Genomic DNA, 27490 nt, shown 5'->3' on the forward strand with positions numbered 1-27490 from the left:
TCTGGAACACAATTCTGTAACAGAGAAGAAAGAGAGGAAAAAAGAAAGGAGTAAAATTTGTTGTACTCCTACCTCCCCCCCCCCCCCCTCGCCAACGTTATACTGAACCATGACCTATTCTGACTTTTGAACTTTACATGGAAGACAGAATAGGAAAAAACCAAAAGGTGAAGTTAGGCAGAATAAACTATAGGAGATAATATTCTGGATATCTTTTTACACACTCTGAAGCACTGGAACAAAATGAAAACTCTCCAGCAAAATATACAGTTTTATGCAAAGTTTTATACAACTACATGGAAACTGTCATTTTAAGACAGTCTTAGTATATCTGTTTCACCACCATAGGTAAGTGTTCCTGAAGAAGAATTTTTGTTCACAAGTTTTCTGCACACACACATTTACTCTTGGAGGCTGTCAGGGAAAGTAAGCCATATTCTCAAGGGTCAAAGACCTGTCATGAGTTACTAGGGAATCCCTAGGTTTTCCCCAGGTAAACAGCTGAAAGAGGACAAAAAGGCTGTAGGCATCAAAATCCACAAAATTATAATTAACCAAGAGGGTACCTGATATAATAAAAAATTACCTCCTGAATTAAATAGTTTACTTTAGCTTAGTTTGAAATAGATCTTTCTCTGGCTAGCAAAAATATGAACTCTGGTTGACATATGACCTATTAAGTCAATTTTAAACTAGGGTTCAACCGTAAGACTAATAAGACAAACCATTTCATCTTACAAAACATTTAATTATATGATCAAAGAAGTCACATGACATTGCCTCTCATTTTGGCTCTTCACAGTGCTGATGCAATGCTATAGGTATAAACTAATTGGCATGACAAAGAACTCCAGAACAATTTTTTTTTTAAACTACTGAAGCAAAAGGAACCTAGTGATTACTTTGTAAACTGTTGAAGAAAATAAAGCCTAATGACCGATTGTGGATTAAGAAGTCACAAATGTATATAAAGTCTTTTCCTCATGAAACTAAACTTTGCAATTTTCTAATCAGCATAGTTTCTACAAAATTCCATTCCTCTTTTAATTTGGTTGAACATGAGGGAGGAAATCAAGTCTGTTACTTGCCATGAATCCTTTTGAGACCTGACTTAAGAAATGCTTTTCATGCCCACAGTGGAAAAAAGAAAAATCTAATCTTTGGAGCTTCATATGGGGGGAAAAAAAAAAAAACTCCATGAGGATTCAATAAATAAAATGCAAGTTCACAAAAATAAGTCCTTGCTGAAAAATCTTAAAGGAAGATGTTTCAGTTCATTTAATACTTTTATATTTATATGTACAGTGTTAATACCTGCAGAAGAGAGAAACAGTGAACAAGAAAAACAATACATTCATAAAGTAAAAATACAAGTGGTATGTTCTCCAATATCCAGGAACAACAGTATTCTTTATGTTATTATAAAGTTCACATATTTTAAGGAAACTATTTATCTAAAAATCTATAACATAAATGGCTCTTCAAAACAAAAAAGGCTTGTCAAAACCTTCAAACAAAAAGGTTGTTTGCCTTCATTCAAGTTACAAAACCACACCCACCTAATTCACTGGGTTTTCAAGATGCAGCAAACACAGAAAAAATGTAATTATTTATTCAGGTAGTAGTTTTAAAAAAAAATCAGTATTCACATAAGAGGATTTAATGGGTATGGCAATTACAAGAAAGCAAAAGAGTTCCAGAAAAACAACTACTTTTGCTTTATTGACTATGCCAAAGCCTGTGACTGTGTAGATCACAACAAATTGTGGAACATCTTCAAGAGATGGGACTACCAGACCACCTTATCTGCCTCCTGAGAAATCTGTATGCAGGTCAAGAAGCAACAGTTAGAAATGGACATGGAACAACAGACTGGTTCCAAATCGGGAAAGGAGTACATCAATGCTGTGTATTGTCACCCTGATTATTTAACTTCTATGCAGAGTACATCATGCAAAATGCTGGACTGGATGAAGCACAAGCTGGAATCAAGACTGCCAGGAGAGATAACAATCTCAGATATGCAGATGACATCACCCTTACGGCAGAAATCGAAGAAGAATTAAAAAGCCTCTTGATGAAAGTCAAAGAGGAGAGTGAAAGAGCTAGCTCAACATTGAGAAAAATAAGATCATGGCATCTGGTCCCATCACTTCATGGCAAATAGATGGGAAAACAGTGTTTATCTTTTTGGGCTCCAAAATCACTACAGATGGTGACTGCAGTCAAGAAATTAAAAGATGCTTGCTCCTTGGAAGAAAAATTATGACCAACCTAGACAGCATATTAAAAAGCAAAGACATTACTTTGCCAACAAAGGTTCATTTAGTCAAAGCTATGGTTTTTTCACTGCTAGGAGATCAAACCAGTTCATCCCAAAGGCAATCAGTCCTGAATATTCATTGGAAAGACTGACTCGAAGCTGAAACTCCAATACTTTGGCCACCTGATACAAAGAACTGACTCCTTGAAAAAGACTCCGATGCTGGGAAAGATGGAAGGCAGGAGGAGAAGGGGATGACAGAGGATTAGATGGTTGGATGGCATTACCGACTCAATGGACATGAGTTTGAGCAAGCTCCGGGAGTTGGTGATGGATAGGGAAGCCTAGCGTGCTGCAGTCCATGGGGTCGCAAACAGTCAGATACGACTGAGCAACTGAACTGAATCACAAGATATTGTTAATTCCTAACATCTCTTGTGAAGTTGCTCAGTCATTTCCAACTCTTCGCGACTCCATGGACTGTAGACTGCTAACCTCCTCTCTCCATGGGATTTTCCAGGCAAGAATACTAGAGTGGGTTGCCATTTCCTTCTCCAGGGGCTCTTCCCAACCCAGGGATTGAACTCAGGTCTCCTGCACTGCAGGGAGACTTTTTACCATCTGAGCTACCAGGGAAACCCTTAAAATCTCTTAGGTACAATCAATTAAAATATCAAATGCTCCAATGTTAATAAAAATGACTAAATCTTTCATTAAAACTTTTTAAAAATTTGTCCTACAGTCAAAGGGAAAAATAATCTTGAACTGCATTTTGACAAACACACACTACCTTTCCTCTCCACATGGCTAATGATGATGAACGGGGTGGCCGGGGTGGGGGGAGGGGGAGCCCTAAGAGATGGCAGGGAGGAGGTCATATAAAGGCAAAAAGTTTCCATCTCCAAATATGGTAAAGAGCAGAATCTGAAAACTGTGACTAAATAAATTTAAGAAATCTCAAGCTGTTATAAGATTCAGAACTTTTTAATGATGTATTTCTTTCTTTGAAGATTATTCAGATATGATTTTTTTTTTACTTTTTATTAAAGAATATTACAAAATAGTTATTTCAAATGCATTTTTAAAAAGTATCCCTTGGTTAAAAGGAAATATAATTTCCCCCCAAAGGAATGATCCATAAATAAAGAAAAGCCTATATTCACAAGAATCTTTAAGGCCCTAAACAAAAGAACACACTCATAAGAGTACTGAGAGATAGATTATTGAATGTAGAACTTCTCAATAAAAATATAATCCTCGTAGAGGCCACTTAAATTGAGCTTTTTAAAAAACTTCCAGGACTTCACTGGTGGTCCAGTGGTTAAGAATCTGCCTGCCAATGCAGGGGATACAGGTTCAATCCCTGATCCAGGAAGATATCACATGCTACGGGGCAACTAAGCCCATGCACAACTAGAGAGTAGCCCCAGCTTGGCACATCTAGAGAAAAGCCCATGCAGCAGCAAAGACCCAGCACAGTAAAAAATAAATAAAACTGAAAAAAAAATTGTAAATTGCCAAACTATCAATTATTCATCCTTAACTAACTAAAGAAAAACTGGCTAAGGCTAATTTGTAGGAACAAAACAGTGTATTTCCTCTCTTATCCAACTAAAACGGTAGCAACGCATAGCCACCTATATTTAAAAACAAATGAAAATGCTACAATTTCCTACATAACATGCATGTACCTCTCATGAAACAGGCAACAACCAGTAACTATCCCTTGCCCAAATCTGTCCTTGATCCTTTAATACTGCACACGCTGCCAACACTGTGCTAGGTCTATACTGACTAGATTTTACAGAAGGAATTTGTTTACTGCTCAGATAAATTTAAGATTTATTTACACCATAAAAGTTGTGGAGGAGGCAAGTTTCTCACATTAAATTACAATGAATATTAATTACTCCTTCAAGAACGTTTTGACATTAAGTGTAAATGTAAAACAGTGCAGCTAAAACAGTATTTAGGTAAGTTTAACAGAATACAGACATCAAGATAGGAACAATGCAGGGTCATAGTAACCCACTGAAGTCTGTGAGCTGCAGAGTTACCTTTCCAGGCTATCTCTCAGTCCTAACAGCTCTGAACAAGAGATTTTCCATGTAAACCACCATCTCTGTTGCAAAAACAAGTTAAAACACATTTCTAGTCAATATGTCAGTAGCTTTCTCTAAAAACTGCCATATTTCCTTTACAGTTTACCCAAACCACCATACACATTTGTGTTTTGCTACTACTCCCAGTGTTTTGGAATCAAAAAACATACCCTCTTCCTTCCCAATTTCTGCTAAAAAGATTTTATCTTTCCTTTGATAACACCATCCTATAGAGAAGCACATATACAAAACTCTTAGCCATACCTGAAAGTGCTTCAGAAAATGTCTCCAACAGCAGAGATTCTACCTGTTCACCATGAAGTTCAAACTTCTGTCTTCAGGTTCTCCCTACTTAATGCCAACAGACTTAGTAGACAAAGACTCATACAGTTCCTTGACACATTGTTGACATGCAGATGTAAATAATTGTAACAATGACACCCCAGGAAATGACTGAGCAGTCTATACACCTTATGACCCTCACTAAACAAGCGCAGGGCAACCTGTTCATCCTCCTCATTATTAACACAGTCAACACCAAGAGGAAGAAGCTCTTCAGGACTTTCATCCTGCTTAGAATCATCCCAGTTTGAACATCCTAGCACTTTAGGAAAAGGATTTTTAAATTTGCCTCACAGAGGTTACCCCAGACTCTCAGGATAAGAAGACATCTTAAGAATCACACAGAAATCCTATAGATAATATGCTAGCCAATAAGGTCTTAGCCACGAGCTAAGACCAGTAGCTAGTCAGAATTCAAATTACTGTAAATGTAAAATACACACGAAATTTCACAGACTCAGTATGAAAGAATGTAAAATATCTCATTGTTAACTTTTAAAACAGATCACTTGTTGGAATGATATATACAGGATTAAATAAAACATGTTGAAATTAATCCTATCTATTTCTTTTTTACTTTGGTAATGTGACTAAAAAACTTTAAATTGCTTGTGTACTAATGCCTTGTATCTCTATTGGACAGTACTACTGTAGACCCACAGCCTTAATTCTGACAACAAACTTTACCACCTGGCATTTCCCAATCACAACAGTAACATAAAAGTAAAAAGAAAAGAAGTATTTTGGTTTCAGTTAAATTGAGATAATAATAATAAAAAAAAAAACCTTCAAAATAGTCAGTAGAATCATTTTGCCTGACACCAAAGAGATATTACATTACTTCAAAAAGGCAAAAATAGTACCAGATGCAAAAACTATATTTCTTAAGAAAACAAGAGGGAATAAGCAACCAAGGTTTTTCTAATAAAGTAGGTCTAAATGCTGATTATAAAGTTCATCTTTAAAGTAAAATGGACATTTCTTTCATTTCTAGCACCTGGGACTTCAGAAAAACAGAATGTGTAATATTCTGTCCCTTGTGTTATTTAAGCACCTACAGCCTCAAACAAACCACTATTAACACTATAAAAGGGGAGATACTTATAACCTAATTCTCTCTTCAAAAATCAGAAGAGAATAACACCACTCAAAAGCAAAATTTAAAATGACATCATTTCTCTAGGGCTGAATATTATGAAGAAACCAAATTTTAAGATAAGTATTTTTACCACAATTTTAAAAAGTATATTTTAAAAGTGAGAAATTGAACCACATAGTTCTGTAAGTGAACTATTTCTTCCTTTACTGTAATACACCTTTCTGCTTTGACTTTAACAATATTTAGACCTCCAGAGCTCCTGTCTTTCTGAATCTACAAAAATGCTTTTATAAGGAGAGAGGGGACAACTCAGTAAAAGGATGGGAGGTGGTCTGGTGTTCACTCAGGTGTTCAGAGGGTGCAAGAATAATAACTTCCAGAGAACTGTCAATGGCAAAATCGCATTTTAAAAAGAATTTTTAAAAATTAAGACCAAAGGGTTCCCAGGGCTCCACAACAGTTGATACTTTCTATGCTGTCCTAACAAATTTATCATCGGAGAAAGATCACAGTTGGCCATCAATTCCTTCTCCATTTGATATTCATCAGCTGAGTAAATCCTCAGACTTCTATTTGCTAAGTGATACATTCCTTAGAAACCTTTTCCTTGTGCATTTAAAATGCCAAGATCAATTACGCGGCCAGTAAAGTATGCAGAAAGAATGGTGCATATTTTAAAATAGGAAGTTGAAGGCTTGCAGCTTCCTGCCTTGGTAGAAAGAGTGATGCTGTTAAAGCTCTAAATACTGAAATCACTCTCAAAGAATTGAGGCTTCTAACACTGCCTAAGAGGTTAAAAAGACTGCCAAAATTTCCATTAGGGCATCCTATTTTTAGAGTCTTTGGAATCTCTCTTTTAAATTGCATTCCACAGTAGGATGTGTTGGACTAAGTTTACAAAAGCAACAAAATAAGCATTCTAAGACCTTAATGTTTCCAAGCTTAGGAAGGAATGCTAAGCTTTTACATCTCTTTTTTAAATCTTAACTTTACACCTTTAATAACACGTAAATAAAAATAAAAACAAAGGTAAATATTGGCCTGGAGGAAGGAATGGAAGGGAGGCACTGGATGCTTCTTGACAGCCTAAGTGGTGAGGCGCGGGCGGGGAACAGGTATGCAGGAAAATACAAATCACCCGCAGAGGTGGAGAGACTGTGGGCACCAGAATGAAAAGGAACAGAAGCGCAGAGGAAGCCGCAGGCTCCGCGGGCAGCCGCGCGAGGGAGGACTTCTGGCGCGAGTGCCCGAGGGAGGGAGAAATGGGCGCGCGGCGCAGGGAGAGGCCACGGCGGCGAGAGAAAAAGAGGAAAACAGGAGAGCGAAGAAGGGGCGGAGGTGAGGGATCGGGGCTCCACTGCACCCGGAGGGCAGAGGCGGCGCTGCCAGAGGAGGACAGCGCCGGGGAAGGAACGAGGGGGGTTCCCAAAAGCTTTCCCCTCGGCCGCCAGCCGGCAGGTCTCCTGCATCTCGCTCTTCCTCTCCTTACCTGGGAACAGGAGACGCAGGGAGGGCTACCGCCGGGCGCCGAATCTGTTTCCAGCCCCGCTCGCTGACATGGCGGCCGACGAGCTGTCACAGAGGTTGCTCAGGTCTCCCGCCGGTCGGGTGGAGGAGACACCTCTCGCCTTTCCGCCCCGCCTCCTTCTGCGCACCCCTCCCGACAGGCGGGAGGGCGGCCGACGGCCAGCAACCGCGGAGCATAGAGCGCGGACGGCTAGAGAGGAGGTACAGAGGGCGGACGACCATAGAGTCCGAGTTCAGACACCGCCTAGATGGGCATTCTCTCGCCCCGGCTGCCCACTCGCAATCCTCCGGCGTCTGCGCCGGCACGGAAACGGAAGTGACGGCAAAGGCAGGACGGAGAGGTCATTCGCAGGCACAGCGCGGAGTGTTTACTTCCGCCGGCCTAGTCCTGGAGTAGGGCTCAGTGGCACGTGGGGTGTACCCTGTATGGAGTTAGTCGACAATGTAACGATCCTGGTCGACCCTGGGACAGGCCTTAGAGGGTGAGAATGTGGGTCCCAGGGGCGAGAATTCCCTCTCGGCTGACGGTTTCAGCCTTTACCCGCGCTGGGCGATTTTGCGTTCTGAATTCCGTAGCTGCGAGGTGGAAGGACGTCCCGGCAGAGAACTGTCGTGGCTTGTATGATTTCCATCCTCTACTGGAGTCTGATGTGGGATTTGTAAAATCGTCCTCGCGCCTGTACAAGTCCCGCTCCGAGACCAAGCGGTACGTAACCAGTCCGAGATTGGCTGAGACCATGGTGCGCATGCTGCGGGGAAAACGAAAAGCTGGCCAGCTAATCCTGGAGTGCAATCCAGGTGAGTCCCTCTCGGACTGCATTTTCACGTCTGCGTACTGTCAAAAGTATGACCTCTTCGTTTAAGGAACTTTTATGGCCTGTGTTAATCCTGACTTCACATACTTCTGTAGCAGTTTGCACTTTACAAAATATTTTGATAAAACATGCTCATAGATTTCACTATCTTCCCAAAAGAACTTTTCATCTCACTCTTTAGTGCATTTTCCATAGACCGTAGCAGGATGCTGGGAACACAAGATTTATAGACTTATTGAAAAATAATGTCTTTAAAGCACCATTTTCTTTCATGAGCAGTCAAGTTCTGTTTAGGTTTCGCAATATCTTTGCTATTAAAATATTCGGATAGTCCATAAGTAAGTGGTAAGCTAGAGGCAACCTTTTTTGTTTGTTTTTTCTTGAGAAGTAGTGGAACATTGTAATTAAGAGCGCAGGTTTTTCACTGTTTCACGGAATGCTTTCAGAGCCACGTAGCACCACGTACTGGTTGTGATGTTGGAGTAAAGTGACTATCTAATCCCTGGTTTCCTTATATGTAAATAGAGAGTGTAATATCTACTTTGGGGATGTTGTGAGAATTAAAATTAGATCATACAGGTAAAACATCCAATTTCTTTGAATTGAAAAAGATTATGGTGTTTCTTTTGCAAATAAACTTTTCGTTCTTTTAATGTGCTAGGTCCTGGAGTACTGACCCGAGCATTGCTTGAAAGTGGTGCCAGAGTGGTTGCCCTTGAAAGTGACAAAACTTTTATTCCAGAATTGAAGGTATATTTTTGTTTTTAAAAATAATTTATTGTTCAGTCAGCTACATTCCAGTGTTTTAGGGAAGTAAAATTAAGCACACAGATTATTTTTAAAAAATCACTCTTACAGGCTATGTCATGAATATCTCCTTACCCTCAGTGGATGGAACAAAGTAGGTATCAATGATTGCTGAATGACTAAAAGATAGGATTCAAGCTTTTGTTCGCTAATTTTAGCTCTGCTACACATGGGTTACTTTGAATAAAATGTATAACCGGTGAATCTAGGCTTGTTTCCTCATCACTAGTGGACTATCCTGTACCTCTTCTTTCCTAGAACGGACTTGGAAGGGAGCTTAGAATCTAGTTGCTAATATTAGGTTAATGGGACTATGCTAATCCTGGACTTAAGGACTCAGAGGCAAGAGAAGTTTGATGTATTCTTATAAAACTGCATAGAGTAAAGGTATTTTCCAAATGGATTTTTTAGTGAATTCAGCTTCATGTATGGCTGACAAGTTCAGTAACCATAAAGTGGAAATTCCTGGCCTCATTGACAGCCTCTTTTTTTTTCTTTCTTTCCTTTCCTTCCTTCTTTTATAAATTATTTGATTCAATTCAGGAAAATAAAACCATACAACACATTAGATAGCTGTTTTTCTACAACCGAAAAAATCAAGATTATAATAAGTTTATTTAATTGATGTTAAATCTGCTGAAATTCCAAAAACATGACGAGAAAAAGAACACATAAAATTGTTCAGAGATTCAAGATCTTGTAAACAAATCTAGTAAACAAAGCCATCTGTAATTTCAACCTGGAAATTAAAAACAAGATACTTTTATTTTGGTACTTAGAGGGGTGCCTACTTTTGAAGATTAACCTACATGTTCAGAGTTTTGCCAAGAGAAGGCACTGGTCATAGCAAACACCCTCTTCCAACAACACAAGAGAAGTCTCTACACATGGACACCACCAGGTGGTCAATACTGAAATCAGATTGATTATATTCTTTGCAGCCAAAGATGGAGAAGCTCTATATAGTCAGCAAGAACAAGACCAGGAGCTGACTGTGGCTTAGATCATGAACTCCTTATTGCAAAATTCAAACTTAAGTTGAAGAAAGTAGGTGAAATCACTAGATCATGCAGGTATGAACTAAATCAAATCCCTTATGATTATACAGTGGAAGTGACAGGTTAAAGGGATTAGATCTGATAGACAAAGTGCCTGAAGAACTATGAATGGAGGCATGACATTGAACAGGAGACAGTGATCAAGACCATCCCCAAGAAAAAGAAATGCGAAAAGGCAAAATGGCTGTCTGGGAAGGCCTTACAAATAGCTGAGAAAAGAAGAGAAGCTAAAGGCAAAGGAGAAAAGGAAAGATATACCGTTTTGAATGACTGAAGTGAACTATAGATGTCATTAATATGTCCTGTTTACAGTTTGTTATCCTGTAACACAGTGGTTGATTTTCTATAAGATCAAAGTAACAGTCTCAAAATAATTGAATCAATGAAAAAGGATAATTAGGGTCTGGAGAATTCCTCACACACAGTATTTTTTGAGAGAATGTAAGACTACCGTTGAAAATGTCTCTGAAACTGTTAATATAAGTGCAAAATTTAAATGTCTTAACTCTTCATTCACACCTCCTCTTAGCAATAACTTGAGCTTAGCCTTTAACTCATTATAAAGTGCAGCCAAAAATGGAGAGGCTCTATACAGTCAGCAAAAAGAAGACCAGGAGCTGACTGTGGCTCAGATCATGAACTCCTTATTGCCAAATTCAGACTTAATTGAAGAAACTAAGGAAAATCACTAGACCATTCCGATATGGCCTAAATCAGATCCCTTACGACTATACGGAGGAAGTGACAAATAGATTCAAGGGATTAGATCTGATAGAGTGCCTGAAGAACTATGGGTGGAGTTTCGTGACATTCTATAGGAGGCAGTGATCAAGACCATCCCCAAGAAAAATTAAAAAAGCAAAATGGTTGTCTCAGGAGGCCTTACAGATAGCTGTGAGAAGAAGAAAAGCGAAGGCAAAGGAGAAAAGGAAAGATATACCTATTTGAATGCAGAGTTCCAAAGAATAGCAAGAAGAGATAAGAAAGCCTTCCTAAATGATCAGTGCAAAGAAATAGAGGGAAATAGTAGAATGGGAAAGACTAGAGATCTCTTCAAGAAAATTAGAGATACCAAGGGAACATTTCATTTAAGATGGGCACATTAAAGGACAGAAATGGTACAGACCTAACAGAAGCAGAAGATATTAAGAAGAGGTGACAAGAGTGCACAGAACTATACAAAAAAGATCTTCATGACCCAGATAACCACAATGGTGTGATCACTCATCTAGAGCCAGACATCCTGGAATGCGAAGTCAAGTGGGCCTTACGAAGCATCACTACGAACAAAGCTAGTGGAGGTGATAGAGTTCCAGTTGAGCTGTTTCAAATCCTAAAAGATGATGTTGTGAAAGTGCTGCATTCAATATGCCAGCAAATTTGGAAAACTCAGCAGTGGCCACAGGACTGGAAAAGATCCGTTTTCATCCCAACCCCAAAGAAAGGCAATGCCAAAGAATGCTCAAACTATTGCACAGTTGCACTCATCTCACACGCTAGTAAAGTAATGCTCAAAATTCTCCAAGCCAGGCTTCAACAATACATGAACTGTGAACTTCCAGATGTTCAAACTGGATTTAGAAAAGCCAGAGGAACCAGAGTTCAAATTGCCAATATCCGTTGGATCATCAGAAAGGCAAGGGAATTGCAGAAAAACATCTGCTTTATTGACTATGCCAAAGCCTTTGACTGTGTGGATCACAACAAACTGTGGAAAATTCTTAGAGGTAGGAATTTCAGACCACCTGATCTGCCTCTTTGGAAGTCTGTATGCAGGTCAGGAAGCATCAGTTAGAACTGGACATAGAACAACAGACTGGTTCCAAATTGGGAAAGAAGTATGTCAAGGCTGTATAGTGTCACCCTGCTTATTTAACTTACATGCAGAGTACATCATGAGAAACGCTGGGCTGGAAGAAGCACAAGCTAGAATCAAGTTTGCTGGGAGAAATATCAGTAACCTCAGATATGCAGATGACACCACCTTTATGGCAGAAAATGAAGAATTAAAGAGCCCCTTGATGAAAGAGGAGAGTGAAAAAGTTGGCTTAAAACTCAACATTTAGAAAACTAAGATCATGGCATCTGGTCCCATCACTTCATGGGAAATAGATGGGGAAATAGTGATAGACTTTTTCTTTTTGAGCTCCAAAATCACTGCAGATGGTGACTGCAGCCAAGAAATTAAAAGATGCTTGCTCCTTGGAAGAAAAGTTATGACCAACCTAGACAGCATCTTAAAAAGCAAAGGCACTAATTTGCCAACAAAGGTCCACCTTGTCAAAGCTATGGTTTTTCCAGTAGTCATGTGTGAATTTGAGAGTTTGGCTATAAAAAATGCTGAGGGCCAAAGAATTGATGGTTTTGAATTATGTGTTGGAGAGGACTCTTGAGAGTTCCTTGGACTGAAAGGAGATTCAACTAGTCCATCCTAAAGGAAGTCAGTCCTGATTATTCATTGGAAGGACCGATGCTGAAGCTGAGACTCCAATTTTGGCCACCTGATTTGAAGAACTGACTCACTAGAAAAGACCCTGATGCTGGGAAAGATTGAAGGCAGGAAGAGGAGGGAAAGACAGAGGATGAGATGGTTGTATGGCATCACTGACTCAGTGGACATCAGTTTGAGTAAACTCTCTGAGTTGGTGATGGACAGAGAGCCCTGGTGTGCTACAGTCCAAGGGGTCGCAAAGAGTTGGACATGACTGAGCGACTGAACTGAACTGAACTGAAAGTGAAGAGCCATTCAAAGTTTTGTGTGAAATCATATATATGTGCCAGAATAAAAGAGAAGTAATTAAATAGAACCTTTGCAACCCTAAATCAGGGCCTTAAGTGGTGCTGTTAGCAAGCAGTGCTTCCAGCCACCTAAAGGCTCTCAGTTGTGCTAAAAACTAAAAGGATTTTCAAGGTTAATGGTTGACTCAGCATGTTTACCTAAGTTTAAAATCCTTCTCTCCCTTAGTCTACCTCCCTGATAAAATTCCTCAGATTCCACATTAACAGTGTTTCAAACAGTAAGTTTGTTTTCCTATTTGGATGTGCTGGAGATACACATGTTGCAAATTGTGTTCTGTAATGATAAATTGTCACAACTTTTGTAAATCAACTATAGTTGTGTTTTTTTTTCTAATAGATCGAGTTATATCTCATTTGAATTTTGAAGACTATTGTTGCAGAAATAGCTGTGTGTATTCAGTAGAAGAGACATCATCTTTTGTGGTGGTTGTTCAGTCTCTCAGTTGTGTTCAACTTTTTGCGACCCCATGGACTGCAACTCGCCAGGCTTCTCTGTCCTTCACTATCTCCCAGAGTTTGATCAAACTGTTGTCCATTGAGTCAGTGATGTCATCCAACCATCTCATCCTCTGTCTCCCCCTTCTCCTGCCCTCAGTCTTTCCCAGCATCAGGGTCTTTTCCATTGAGTCGGCTCTTCACAACAGGTGGCCAAAATATTGCAGCTTCAACTTCAACATCAGTCCTTCCAATGAATATTCAGGGTTGATTTCCTTTAGGATTGACTGGTTGGATCTCCTTGCAGTCCAAGGGACTCTCAAGAGTCTCCTCCAGTACTGCACTTCGAAAGCATCAATTCTTCAGTGCTTAGCCTTCTTTATGGACCAATTCTCATATCTGTACATGACTACAGCAAAAACAATAGCTTTGACTGGATGGATTTTGTCAGCAAAGTGATGTCTCTACTTTTTAATATGCTGTCTAGGTTGGTAATAGCTTTTCTTCCAAGGAGCAGTTGTGTTTTATTTTTATGGTTGCAGTCATAGTCCACAGTGATTTTGGAGCCCAAGAAAATAAAGTCTGCCACTGTTTCCATTGTTTCCCCATCTCTTTGCCATGAAGTGATGGGACTGGATGCACTCTCCTATCTCACTTTCATCAAAAGGCTCTTCAGTTCCTCTTGACTATCTGCCGTATGGATGGTGTCATCTGCATATCTGAGGTTATTAATATTTCTCCCAGCAATCTTGATTCCAGCTTGCACTTCATCCATACCAGCATTTTGCTTGATACACTCTGCATCGAAGTTAAATAAGCAGGGTGTCAATATACAGCCTTGAAGTACTCCTTTCCCAATTTGGAAACAGTCTGTTGTTCCATGTCTGCTTCTGACTGTTGCTTTCTGATCTGCATATAGATTTCTCAAGAGGCAGGCCAGGTGGTCTGGTAGCCCCATCTCTTTAAGAATTTTCCACATTTTGTTGTGATCCACACAGTCAAAGGGTTTAGTGTAGTCAATGAAGCAGAAGTAGATGTTTTTCTGGAATATCCTTACCTTTTCTATGATTCAACGAATCCTGGCAGTTTGATCTCTGGTTCCTCTGCCTTTTCTAAATCCGGTTTGAACGTCTGGAAATTCTCGTTTCATGTACTGTTGAAGCCTTGATGGAAGGATTTTGAGCATTACCTTGCTAATATGTGAAATGAGTGCAATTGGGCGGTAGTTTGACCATTATTTGGCATTGCTCTTCTTTGGTATTGGAATGAAAACTGGCCTTTTCCAGTCCTGTTGCCACTGCTGAGTTTTCCAAATTTGCTGGCATATTGAGTGCAGCACTTTTAACAGCATCTTCTTGTAGGATTTGAAACAGCTCAGCTGGAATTCCATCCCCTCCGCTTGGTTTGTTCATAGTGGTACTTCCAAAGGCCCACTCCCGAAGGCTTTTGAGGTAAACTGTGTCTTATTTCAGCTTGTTTATGTCTTCAGCCTGTACTTCAGTCTCCAGGTCCTGCCTGCATCTCCACTTAAGTCACGTAATAGGTGTGTCAAAATTATCATGACCAAAAATATATTGTTTCCATTCCCAACTCTGTTCCTTTCCCTATCACTAGTTTTTTTTAAGGGTCCTCTTGAAAGTAATCATCAAATACTAAATTTAGAAATAGAGTCATATTTATAGCTTGAATTCAAACATCAAACAGTTAAGATAGCTTAGTAGTTTTTTTTTTTTTTTGACTTTAAATTGCAAATTCACTGAAACCTTGATAAATATCTGTAGAATTTTCTTTACATGAGAACCTCAGTGTGCACATCAAAACCTTGCTTTCTTCTATTTGATTTTTAGTAACTTCGAATTAAGTTTGTAGAGTCTGTAACTAATACTTCCTTTCACTAGTAAGTTCTCAAGCACTGCCAGGTGAAAAACATATGGGCAGTAAAAAGATTGAGGTGTATTTATGTCTTCTGGCAGGCAAGGAGCTTTCCTTCTGTTGCTGGCTGTGACTTTAGGAAAAATAAAGGAAAAATTAACAGGAAATTAGTGAGTGCCCTACAGAATGAGCCAAGTTTGGTGAAGGACTGACTGAACTGTTCTGGGGGAAAAAAGGAATACTCTCTTGATCTATCTAGAAATACTCTCTTGAATCTTTCACTTTAATATTTTTATTGTTATTTTATGTTATAAAGCATCTTGCCATTTTTAAACACTAAAATTTCTAAACAATTTCTGTCTCTCTCTAGTCCTTAGGAGACAGTGTGAATGGAAGACTAGAAGTGATCTATTGTGACTTCTTTAAACTGGACCCTAGAAGTCATGGCACAGTGACACCGCCCGTTATGACTTCAGATATGCTTTTTCAGTATTTGGGAATGAAAGCACATCCTTGGAAAAAAGGTGATTTTTGTCTTTCAGTAAAGAAGTATCTTATAACTTGTCAGCTTTCTTTAGCTATATACCAAGTTTGTTGAGATTTGTGTAAATATTTATATAGTACAGTTTATGGGCACTTGCTCTTAAATTGATTATGGCTTTCCCTCACCTAGATTCAGTCAAAGCAGTTTTGTAGTGGCTAAGTTCTAGGTCACGAAATGATGCTAAGGCTTAGTTATCATTGAAGTAACTTTAAAATAATATAGTTTGTTAACCTAATTTGACTCAGTAAAGTATATGCATAGGAAAAAAATGTTAAGAATTTATTTAAATACTTTTGCTTGTGTTCTTAACAGGTTTCCCTTTAAAAGTAGTTGGGATCTTACCAGTTAAAACTGAGAGAAACACACTTTGGAAAATTTTACATGACCTGTATTCCTGTTCTTCTGTATATAAATATGGACGAGCAGAACTAAATTTGTTTATCTCTGAAAAGGAATGCCGGGTAGGTTGTTACAAGTACCTGATTAGTTTTTTGTTTTGAAAGAGTGCTGTGATTTTTATCAGATTAGTCTTAATCTGCATGATTTTAATTTGGTCTCATGACATCTGAGAGTACCAAGGTTGTTTTAAATTTCTGTAGAGCACTCCTTTATTTTTTAAAAGGTTTTTTGTGTGATAAAATATACATAACTAAAGTTTACCATTGTAGCTATTTTTAAGTGTACAGTTGCATGGCAGTAAGTACATTCATGTGTGGTACAGCTATTACTAGCATCCATCTCTTCACAGAACTTTTTCATCATTCCATTCGAAAACTGTGTACCGACTAAACAACTAATTCCCCTTCCCCAATCTCCTGGACCCCTAGTAACCGTTGTTTTTTTTTCTGCCTCTGTGAATTTGACTAGTCTGTGTTTCTCATGTAAATGGAATTGTATAGTATTCCACTTTGTGCCTGGCTTATTTCACTTACTGTACTGTCTTTTTAGGGTTCATCCAAATTGTAGCATGAGTCAGAATGTCATTCCTTGTTAAGGCTGAATAATAACTCTGTAGTATGTTTACACCACCCCACCATCTTTCATTTATCCATTTTTATCAATGGATATAATTGACATGTAACACTGTATAAGTTTAAAGTATACAGTATAATGTTTGAACTTATCAGCTCAGTCGTGTCCGACTCTTTGCAACCCCATGCACACCAGGCCTCCGTGTGCATCACCAACTCCCAGAGTTTACTCAAACTCATGTCCATCAAGTCGGTGATGCCATCCAGCCATCTCATCCTCTGTCGTCCCCTTCTCCTCCTGCACCCAATCCCTCCCAGCGTCAGGGTCTTTTCCAGTGAGCCAACTCTTCACATGAGGTGGCCAAAGTACTGGAGTTTCAGCTCCAGCATCAGTCCTTCCAGTGAATACCCAGGACTGATCTCCTTTAGGATGAACTGGTTGGATCTCCGTGCAGTCCTAGGGACTCTCAAGAGTCTTTTCCAACACCACAGTTCAAAAGCATCAATTCTTCAGCGCTAAGCTTTCTTCACAGTCCAACTCTCACATCCATACATGACCACTGGAAAAACCATAGCCTTGACCAGACGGACCTTTGTTGGCAAAGTAATGTCTCTGCTTTTTAATATGCTATCTAGGTTGGTCATAACTTTCCTTCCAAGGAGTAAGCATCTTTTAGTTTCATGGCTGCATCCACCATCTGCAGTGATTTTGGAGTCCCCCCAAAATAAAGGTTTTGACTTATATACATAATGAAATGATTGTCATAATAAGTTTGGTAAGAATCCATCATCTCATACAGATAGAAACTTAAAAAAGAATACTTTTCCTTGTGAAGAGAACTCTCAGGGTGTATTAATTTGTTCTTGAAGTATAATTGATCTAAACACTACGTTAGTTCCCGATATAGAACATGGTGATTTAAAATGTCTATGTATTAGACAATGATCACCATGGTAAGTCTAGTCAGCGTCTGTCATCACACAGAGATGTATTATTATTGACTATATTTCCCAGACTCTACCTTTCATCCTTCTGATACATTTATATTGTAACAGAGTGTATGCCTGCTAATTTCTTTTACCTATTTCATTTATTCCCACACCCCCTCACCTCTGGCAACCTTCCATTCTATCTGTAATTCTGTTTCTGTTTTATGTTTGTTATTTGCTTTTTAGATTCCACATGTGAATAAAATTATACAGTATTTATCTCTCTCTGTCTGACTTGTTTGACATAGCTTAATACTCTGTAGATCCATCCTTTGTTGTCAAAAATGACAGGAGATCATTCATTCTCTCTTAGTGCTGAGTTATATTTTGTGTGTCTGTGTAATGTGTATATATGTGTCTATATATACATACATATTTTTAAAGATCATATCCATCTTTATTCATCTTCTTTATCCATTGAACTATCAGTGGGCACTTAGATTATATTTCTTTCTTGGCTGTTGTGAATGATGCTGTAGTGAACATACAGTTGTAGACTTTTTATTCTCTGAAATAGGACCTCCTGTAGTCCTTGAAAGTTATGTTTCTTTGCTGCTCAGAATGCTTCATGTTATTCATGTTTTAATCCAAGATAACTGGAAATGCTTATTTGTTTAAGAGCTACAGATTGGGATGGGGGTTGTGGGGGACCAGGGGCCAGATAGGAAAAGATGATTTGCTCACCCAAATGCAAACAGTAAGTAAATGGTGACTGTCCCTGGAAAGAGATGAACTTCCCAGATGGCTCAGTGGTAAAGAATCCGCCTGCCAATGCAAGAGCCACAGGAGACGCGAATTCAATCCCTGGGCAGGAACATCCCCTGGAGTAGGAAATGTCAGCCCACCCCATGTTCTTGCCAGGATGACTCCATGCGCAGTGGAGCCTGCTGCACTACGTTCAGTCCATATGTAGCCCATCAGGCTCACATGTTAAATGGACATCACGATGTATTTCAGTATGAAAGTTTAAGGAGACTTTTACTTGAAGTGGTTAAGATTTTGCATTTAATTCTAATTTTCTTAAATTTCTAGACACTATTAAGATATTACTATTACCATTTCTAGATACTATTAAGATCTGACAGTTGATTTTGGTGTATTTTCCTTTACTAGAAACTAACGGCAAATCCTCAAACTCCAGGCTTGTATCAGTCATTAAGTGTGCTCGGTCAAATAGCTTGTGGGATTAAGGTCCTGTGTACGGTGAGTAAAATCCCTCTAAATTTCAACAAAGAACATTGTTTTTCAAAGAGGCTGTAAATGAAGAAAAATTAAATTTCTTTTTTCCCAAGTATTTAAGATAATAGAGCACTGTGATGATGTTTTGTGTCACAAATGTGTATTTCATTGTAAAAGTTTTTTTTCTTTTACAGTGGAGATTTTACCTTTTTAAAAATTTGATAGCTAATAGTTAATTACAAAAATTTTTTCCCTTCTAGCTAAACATTTTTCTTGTTTTTAATGGCTATTTAATATCTCATTATAGGGTATTCTCCTTTTTAGCTTATTTCCTTAGGCAAGATCAGAGCTATAAATAGAGACATACAAACCACATATGTAATTTTGCATTTTTAAACAGTATCGTTATGAAACGTAAAAAAAGGTTATTGTATAATTTACATTCTTCTTGGTGTACTAAAAATACAGTGTATATTTTACACTTAAAACCAATTCAGATTGGACACATTTTATGTGTTCAGGAGCTACATATGACTTGTGGCTACCATTTTGTGTGTGTGTGTGTGTGTGTGTGTGTCTGCCATTTTTAATAGAGGCCTAAAATATAAGAAAAAATGATAAATACCATTTCTTTTATAGCATAATTTGCCCATTCTGTTTTTTATTATGGTAGATTATCCATCAAGCTATTGTTAGAAGGAATATGTTTGTGAATATTTTATGAACCCTTGTTCTTCCAAAGATATATTTGTTTAATTTTAAAGTCGTGTACAGTGTTTCTCAATGTAGTCTCTTCATTGCTTTTGTCCAAGATCACCGTGAGATCTTCAGTACATACTTGGTCATTAGAATGTAATATCATTTGAATTTAGCTTTTGTTCCGATTTTGGTTTTTCCCTCCAAAACATACCAGGTTCTTAGTTTGGATCTCTCTGTACCTTGTCTTGTTTCTATCATACTGTCATCCTTTTTCTGTATTCCTAGAAATTTTTTTCGCCTTTGACCTTCATGGCACTGACCCTGCTTTCTGCCCATACCAGATAATGCAATCTTGGTGCTGTAGTTCTTGGTTTCCCTAAAATCCTCTCTTAACCCCACTGATCTCTTCTCATTCTGTTGGCTTTTCATCTCAGCTCTTCTCTCCTCCTGACTTTTGTTTAGTTTCTTCATAGAGGCCCTCAGAGGACTTCACCTTTCAGGATAGTTTTATTTTTTTTGCAGTATTTATTTTCAAAAGTCCCATGTTGACTCTTGCATTTGTTAACCTCCAGAAAGGACAAGTTATTCCAGACCCAGCATTTTAAACAGTTTTCTGTTACATTAATATGTCTGCTCCTGGAGGGTCCATTGTTAAACCCGGTGCCCAAGGCCTTGTAGGTTTTCCTCTCCTGTGGGTTTGGTATATAGAAGTGAGGTCTCCTCTGTGCCCACTGCAGGGCCCTCGACTACTGTGGATAGACCAGGTGTGGGAGTGTGCCGTGACTGCCTGCTGCTCGTGCTGTTGCTCTGCCTTCCTCCTCTTGGCGACATTCGAGAAACTGCTGGGAATTTCACAGAGGGGCAGCAATTGCATTTTTCATTCTATGTCAGCAGCAACTGCAATTAGTAATAAATTACCATTTTTCACAGTAGCCTTTCAAACCTTACACCCGCTATTATGTCTTAGTCTTTTAAGTCTGTGTCAAATGCTGTTCTTTTGGAATTAAATGTGTGTGTGTGTGTGTGTGTGTGTGTGTGTGTGTGAGAAAGTGAAAGTTGCTCAGTCATGTCCAACTCTTTGCAACCCCATGAAGCCTGCCAGGCTCTTCTGTCCATGGAATTCTCCAGGCAAGAATACTGGAGTGGGTTGGATTTTTCTGACATAGGGATTGATCCCAGGTCTCCTGCATTGCAGACTGATTCTCTACCATCTGAGCCACCAGGGAAGCCAAATATATGTTTAATGTATGTACACATATTAAGTACATTCTTATATATATATATACATACACACATACATCACACACACACACAATTTTTCAGTTGGGTCATCTTTTAAAATTGCTTCACATACAAAATTATTTGTCCCAAAGTTAGATACAGAGAAGTAATGATTCTTTTAAAAATTGACATAGTTTGTCCCCTTACATGTCCCAGCATATTCATATCAGTGCCTTTTCCACTAAAGTAGGATAGAAACATCCTCAGTATTGATCTGATAGCCCCTAAACTGATTGTGCCTATAATAGAGAAGTGCTTGCTAACTTAAGAATATATTTACATAATTATATTAAGGGCAACCTATTTATCTAAGCAAGTAATAGAGTTACCAGTATTGGGATAGACCTTTGACCCTCCTTTTATCTAAAAAAAACAGAGAAGAAAAATGTGTATGATTTAGCTGTCACATATTTTTCTTAAATTCAGTTAGACTTGGCTTTAATTCATTCTGCTGTATAGGCAAGCCATTTTTTAAGGCAGTAATGATGTGTGGCACTTTGTCCAAAAAGAAATGAAAGAAGTTTTTTTTTTTTTTTTCAATTTATCTTCCCTCAAGGAGCCTTCCTCATCATTTGACATGTATACCATCAAGGGACAGCTGGAAAGGCAAAGACATAGGGTAAGAATGAATGAATACCTTTTCCTTTCTTCCTCTAAATGTAACATTCTTTGTTTTCTTTTGCATTATCTGGTATTCTGTATTTACTGAAATTTTTAATTTTAGAATATCTAGAACTTTATAAAAAATATATCTTATTGCTTTTAATATATATTCAAATTATTTTGGAAAAGAGTTGTATTTTTCAGCTATTTATACAGTGAATGCCAGCATAATAATAGGCTTAAACCCAGATTCTGTCTTCTCTTTTTAATTTTTGAATTGAAGATACATCTCAAATTTGGAAAATATGGTTATTTTAATATTCATCTAATTTGATAAACTAAAAACAAGATTTTATTTTTTCCCTTTATAACAAACCAAAGTGATGATATTATAAGGTGATTTTCCATTTAGATTATATAGAGCTACTTATAACAATTTTTGGGCTCAATTCAGAAGTTCCACTTGGGGATTAAAATGCTAATGATGCCCTAATCTCAGTGTATTAGCTCAGTCTGACATTCCCAATCGCTTCCTACTTTTTTTTCCCTCACTTTTGCCACTGAAGGAAAAAATGAAAATTTTCAATTTTTAAATAATCCTGAGTAACCAGCGATCATTGTAATTTTAGTTGTATTTCCCTGTCTATAAACATAATTTATGTAGCTTCACAAAATAGGAGTGCATTTTGGCTTGGCACCACTAGGTATTTATCAATATGACCTGAAAATGAGTAACTCTCCTACATTTAATACACTTTCTCATTTTCTCAATGAGAGTGTCAAAAGGTAAAATATTTTTTTGGCTAATATAATTGTTTAAACTTTTAGAGATGAAGATGAAATAACCAAATGTTACATATCATGAGAAATTTTTATTCAGATATTTCACATGTGTCTTAGATGTTGGTGTGTTCATAATTGTTAAGAAGCTCTTTTAGATATTTAACAGATGTTCTAAAGCACATGATCTTCATTATCCACATGGTTTGAGGTTTCCACTTTTTTGAAGCCATGTTTTTGTGTTGTTCCTGGAAATTTTTTCCTAAGCTATTAAATACAAATAGCTCTTTGTTGACATCAGGGAAGTTTTTTTTCTTGTTTATCAAATGAACCAATATCTGTAACTCCAGATCTATATACAAGGTGCTTTAAAGTCACCTTCAAAAACTTGTTAACAGCGCTTTCAATTGGAGGGTTTTCCCCTCCCTAGTTAATAATTGCTAAATATTTTAAAATTTTACTGCCTTGCTTTTTTATTAACTTATTCAGCTACAAGAATTCAAAAGTAGAAACCAAAGCTGATTGAAATTTTCTTTTTTGGCCATCGTGTCTTCCACAGATAGTATTTTTGTTTACATATGTGTATGTATGCATTTATTTTTATAAAGAAAGGGATTGTTGTTTAGTTGCTAAGTCATGTCTGACTCTTTTGCGACTCCATGGACTGTAGCCCACCAGGCTCCTCTGTCCATGGGCTTTCCCAGGCAAGAATACTGGAGTGGGCTGCCATTTCCTTCTCTGGGGCATTTTCCAGACCAAGGGATCAAACCCATGTCTCCTGCTTGACAGGTGGATTCTTTACCACTGAGCCACCTGGGCAGCCTAAATAAGAGATTACTAGCTAATATGTGAGATTTCCTAAGAACTCAAACATAAGGCTCCCTCTGCTCTGAGGAATTAATTTTAGAGGGGAGAAACAGCTTAACGTTACATCAAGTTATATACAGTTTTTATTTTAATCTGTATAACACTATATACTAGAGCAGGTTGGCAAACCTTTTGTGTAAAAGAGAGTAAATATTTTACTCTGCAGGCCACATACAGTCTATCCTTTGTGGGTTTGTTGTTATTGTTTGTTTTCTAAGAATCCTTTATATATGTAAAAACCATTTGTAGTTCTGTAGTATACAAAAACAGGCAGGTCATGCTTGCTAATCCTGTATTTTTTTAAACCAAATAAAAATTATAAGGCAATAATATTTTTATGTTTAGTATTTGCTGTTATGCCTCAAATACAGAAGAGACTCAGTATGTACTAGCATCACATTTAGGATCTCACTTTCCCCTGCTTACAGGTTAATGAGCAGTTACTCTTTCATAGTGCTGGCCAGAGACACACACCCCTGTGTCCCTTGGAAAAATGTGAAATCGCTTGTTGAGTGGTGTGCATGTGGTGGGTTTGCCTTGCAGCTGAGGAACACAGCTGGGGGCATCCATCCCTTTTATAGCAAACCTTTTGTCCTGTAGAGGGGCGGTGTCTCATCCCCAGGAGAATAGCCCAGGTTAAGGGCGACTGGGACCTTGCTTTGTTGGCACATCCAAAAAGAAGCTATAGAGACACTCAGGGTCTGTTAATGACTCTCTCTTCCAAAAGGTAAATGAATGCATCAGTGAACAGTGTTTTTCATGGGCAATATTTTATGACTAATACATTTTATTTTCCTTTCTCTGCAGGAATCATTAGAACACAACCTGTGTTTTATTCAGTTGACTCCTCATAGAAATTTATTTTCAGGAACCTTAACACCTTTTAACTATGATGTATTTTTTCACATGTTAAGGCAATGTTTTATGAAACGCAATGCCAAGCTAATAGACCACTTACCGTAAGTAAGAATTATACAAGCAGATACAAAAGTAGCAACTTAATGTGAGAATTGTGCTTTCATGTTAAGAGCTTTGTTTTCTTATATCTTTTATGGCTTCATTAACAGTGAGGGACCATGTTTTCACTCATCTATTAATATTGCTTCAAAATACTTCCTTCTTGCTGGTACATATATTGAGGAAAATATATTTTCCACATAATTTTCCAATTAAGCTCTCCTGAGCTTAGTTTTTTTTCCCCTTCTTTGAAAAAACAACTAGGGATGCTTAAAATTTGTTTTATGTTTGTCGAGATTAATCTACTTGAAGAACTGGCTTCTTGCCACTGGCATTAGTGGTGGCATACCCACCATCTGCCTCTTGTCATTGCCTGTCCTTGGTTCTGTTTCCTAACCAAAGTAGGCACAAATCATTATACCACCCTAGTCCTCCTATGTGGGTCAGACTCTGTATTTCTACCTAAAGCTTTGGAGATCCTATGAACTGCAGAGATGTTTATACCTGTGACCAGGATTCTATTCACAGTCAGAAAAGTATCAGAAATATTTTCCACCAAAACATTTTACTACAGTTCTTTACTTGTTATTGTCAGAGGCTCACTGGTGGTTTCTCACTAGACCAATACAGAATAAGATAGTGCTTATTTATTTATAATTATAAATTATAGGTTTATTATCTGCTTCTAATTTATTCACAGTAATATTTACACAAAAATGTGAAAAATTATTTCCTCTTTGGAAACAGTAGTTTCTGCTGTTTGTATACTTACTGAACTTCTACATAAACCTAAATGGAGTTAATAATTTTTTTGCAAAGAGAGTTAAAAGGTGAAACAGGTGGGCAGAAGAATTTTTTTTGAAGGACAAATGTTAAACTAGTGTTTTGCTTAAGAATCAATTAGAACACGTTAAAGCCTAAATCTGCTCTTTTCATTGCAGGCAAGCCATTAAACTTTAGGAATAGACATAGTTAAAGCTATTTATAATATGCAGGCTCTTAAACTGAATATGATTAATTTACATATATTGTTAGACATTTAAAATTGGGCTTAGAAACCACCTCTACAGCATTCATTGCCTGTTTTGTTATAAAAAAGAATTAAGTAGATTTATTTTGTATTTATTTTGCAGTTCATTGAGTCCAATTGATGCAGTGCATATATTGAAGCAAATAAAAAAGCATAAAGATGTGAGAGTAATAGATATGTACCCTGAAGACTTTCAGCGCCTTTTTGAAACCATAGAATGTTCGAAAGATGATAGCTGTAAGTGGTTATATGATGAATTCATGGAGGATACACTCTCATAGTGAAGTGGACTGCTAAGACATTAACTGGAACTGTTTATTATTTTGAAAATTATGACACAAATGAAAAAGAACCGAGTTTGAAAAGCTCACATCCTTTCAGAAGATATCTGTTATTGTTTTGCACAGCTAGGCAGATCATTTCTTCTGCCACTGATAATGGTTTATTGGATAAAACAGTGGTTGCTATTTTATTCAAATGAATGAAATGAAAATGTCTGTTAATTGTGGATTTAATCAAATTGAATTTGTTTTGTTTTAAATTCCTGTCTGTTGTAAGCATACTGGTAGTGATAGGGTATTACTAGATGAAATTTAGTTTTAGAAATTCTTTTGGCCTTATATCCTACGCTGTATTTAAATTTTCCATTTTTGCTGTCGATTTTTATATCTTCCTGGGGGAGCAGAAGAGTGTACATAAACGTGGAAAGTAAACTGATTTAATTGGTTTGTTTTACTTTCCAGTTTATTGAATGTATTGTCAAGTACTGTACAGTTATTTAAATTTTAATATGGTTTAAACTTTTTTAGAAATTAAAATATTTTAAGTAATAGGATTTTGTGACTTTTGTTTCTATCTGTTCAAACATAAAACTGACCCTGACTTAACCACTTTAAATTCTGTCTTGTATAGTAAGTGTATTTCAGTGAGTCATTCACTGTGTTATTCAAAAGTTTCATGCATTTTTGTTTCTTCAAGAACATTCGAAGTTAAGTCTTTTACATAAACCTAAATGGAATTAAGAATATCTGTTTTAGCTCTTTAAAGAAGCTTCTAGATTTTACCTGAGGCATATCTAATCTCCTCTGTTAGATTTCTTTGGTGTTATATATAACACTTCATAATACCTAGGACATATTATTAGTAACTCACTGTAAGGCACATTAGTAATAATACTTAGCAAAACCATTTCTTCCTGACTTTCCTGTTATTGTCCTTGGTTTACATTTCAGTCCAGCTAGAAACTCTGAGTCCTTTTTTCTCTTGTAATTCCTATCTTGCTATTACATAATCTCGTTGATCTTTATAATGTCTTTCAGTCTTCCTTCTCAGTCGTATGCCTTAAGTCTAAATTTCTCCTGAAACTTAGCTGCTTCTCTCTCATTTTCATTAATCTTGTTTATTACTGCTATATTAATCTTTCTAAAACATTTATTTCACCGTAGATTCTTCTAAGGCCTTGGTTTCCTAATGAGTAATAGTGGCATTTATCAGGGTTATTGTCACGCGTGGTGGGGCTTCGCAGGTGGCATTAGTGGTAAAGAACCTGCCTGTCAATGCAGGAGATGTAAGAGATGCGGGTTCAGTCCCTGTGTCAGGAACATCCCTGGAGGAGGGCATGGCAACCCACTCTAGTATTCTTGCTTGGAGAATCCTGTGGACAGAGGAGCCTGGCAAGCTACAATCCATGGAGTCACAGAGTCAGACACGACTGAAGTGACTTAGCAGCATCAGGAGTGGTAGTGGTAAATGATATAATACAGAGTTTAAGAAAAGAAATTAACAATTATTCACCAAAAGATAAAGTCATTAATGAGGCTTAATATGTGGGGATAGTTGCTCATGGTAACAAGTGCCCCCAAAATTTTGAATTAAAGTTAGCCTTGTTGCAAATTAGAAACAAAGGGGAGTCAATAGTAACCAAAGCCTCTGGAGAGGTCAGTTAAGTAAAAATTTACAACCAATGTAATTATCAATTAGGCCAGTTTCAAATAAATGGTGGAGCCAGAGCCCTGATGGTGGGAGTGTGTGCTTTGTGATAAACTTGGCTGTATAGGGCAAGATAAAGAAGTCAAGGTATAGGATGGGTCCCTATAGTTCTTAATTTATTTTTTTTAAGATGAGATATTTAAATAGGTTGTTCAGTTGCTAAGTCGTGTTTGACTTTTTGTGACCCCGTGAGCTGCAACACGCCAGGCTTTCCTGTCCTTCAGTATCTCCTGGAGTTTGCTCAAACTATGTTCATTGAGTCAGTGATGCTATCTAACCATCTTGTTCTCTGCTGCAGTCTTGCCTTCAGTCTCCCAGCATCAGGGTATTTCCCAATGGGTCAGCTCTTCACATTAGGTGGCCACAGTATTGGAGCTTCAGCATCAGTCGTTTCAATGAATATTCAGGGTTGATTTCCTTTAGGATTGACTGGTTTGATCTCCTTGCAGTCCAAGGGACTCTCAAGAGTCTTCTCCAGCAT

At 37.7% G+C, this 27490-nt stretch overlaps 3 protein-coding genes across 3 annotated transcripts in view; 2 read left to right on the top strand and 1 right to left on the bottom strand.

Annotated features, from left to right (window-relative positions):
- CNST (consortin, connexin sorting protein) overlaps positions 1-7434 on the bottom strand; it is a 94530-nt gene extending 87096 nt beyond the window's left edge. The window contains exon 1 of the mRNA XM_065935581.1: positions 7296-7434. The gene's annotated coding sequence lies outside the window, so the exon portion shown is untranslated. The remainder of the gene's footprint in view (positions 1-7295) is intronic.
- LOC136169352 (uncharacterized) lies at positions 6924-7819 on the top strand. Its single transcript, XM_065937128.1, has 2 exons — positions 6924-7144; positions 7306-7819. The coding sequence occupies exons 1-2, from the start codon at positions 6924-6926 to the stop codon at positions 7817-7819; spliced, it is 735 nt and encodes a 244-aa protein (XP_065793200.1).
- On the top strand, positions 7666-25855 carry TFB2M (transcription factor B2, mitochondrial). The gene is made up of 8 exons (XM_065935583.1): positions 7666-8131; positions 8810-8898; positions 15490-15643; positions 15976-16124; positions 18738-18827; positions 21340-21402; positions 23841-23992; positions 25124-25855. Exons 1-8 carry the CDS (start codon positions 7822-7824, stop codon positions 25299-25301), a joined length of 1185 nt encoding a protein of 394 aa, XP_065791655.1. The 5' UTR covers positions 7666-7821; the 3' UTR covers positions 25302-25855.
- Positions 25856-27490: the final 1635 nt, after the last annotated feature.

The sequence above is a fragment of the Muntiacus reevesi genome, chromosome 5, assembly GCF_963930625.1.
Source record: "Muntiacus reevesi chromosome 5, mMunRee1.1, whole genome shotgun sequence".
Classification (NCBI taxonomy): Eukaryota; Metazoa; Chordata; class Mammalia; order Artiodactyla; family Cervidae; genus Muntiacus; species Muntiacus reevesi.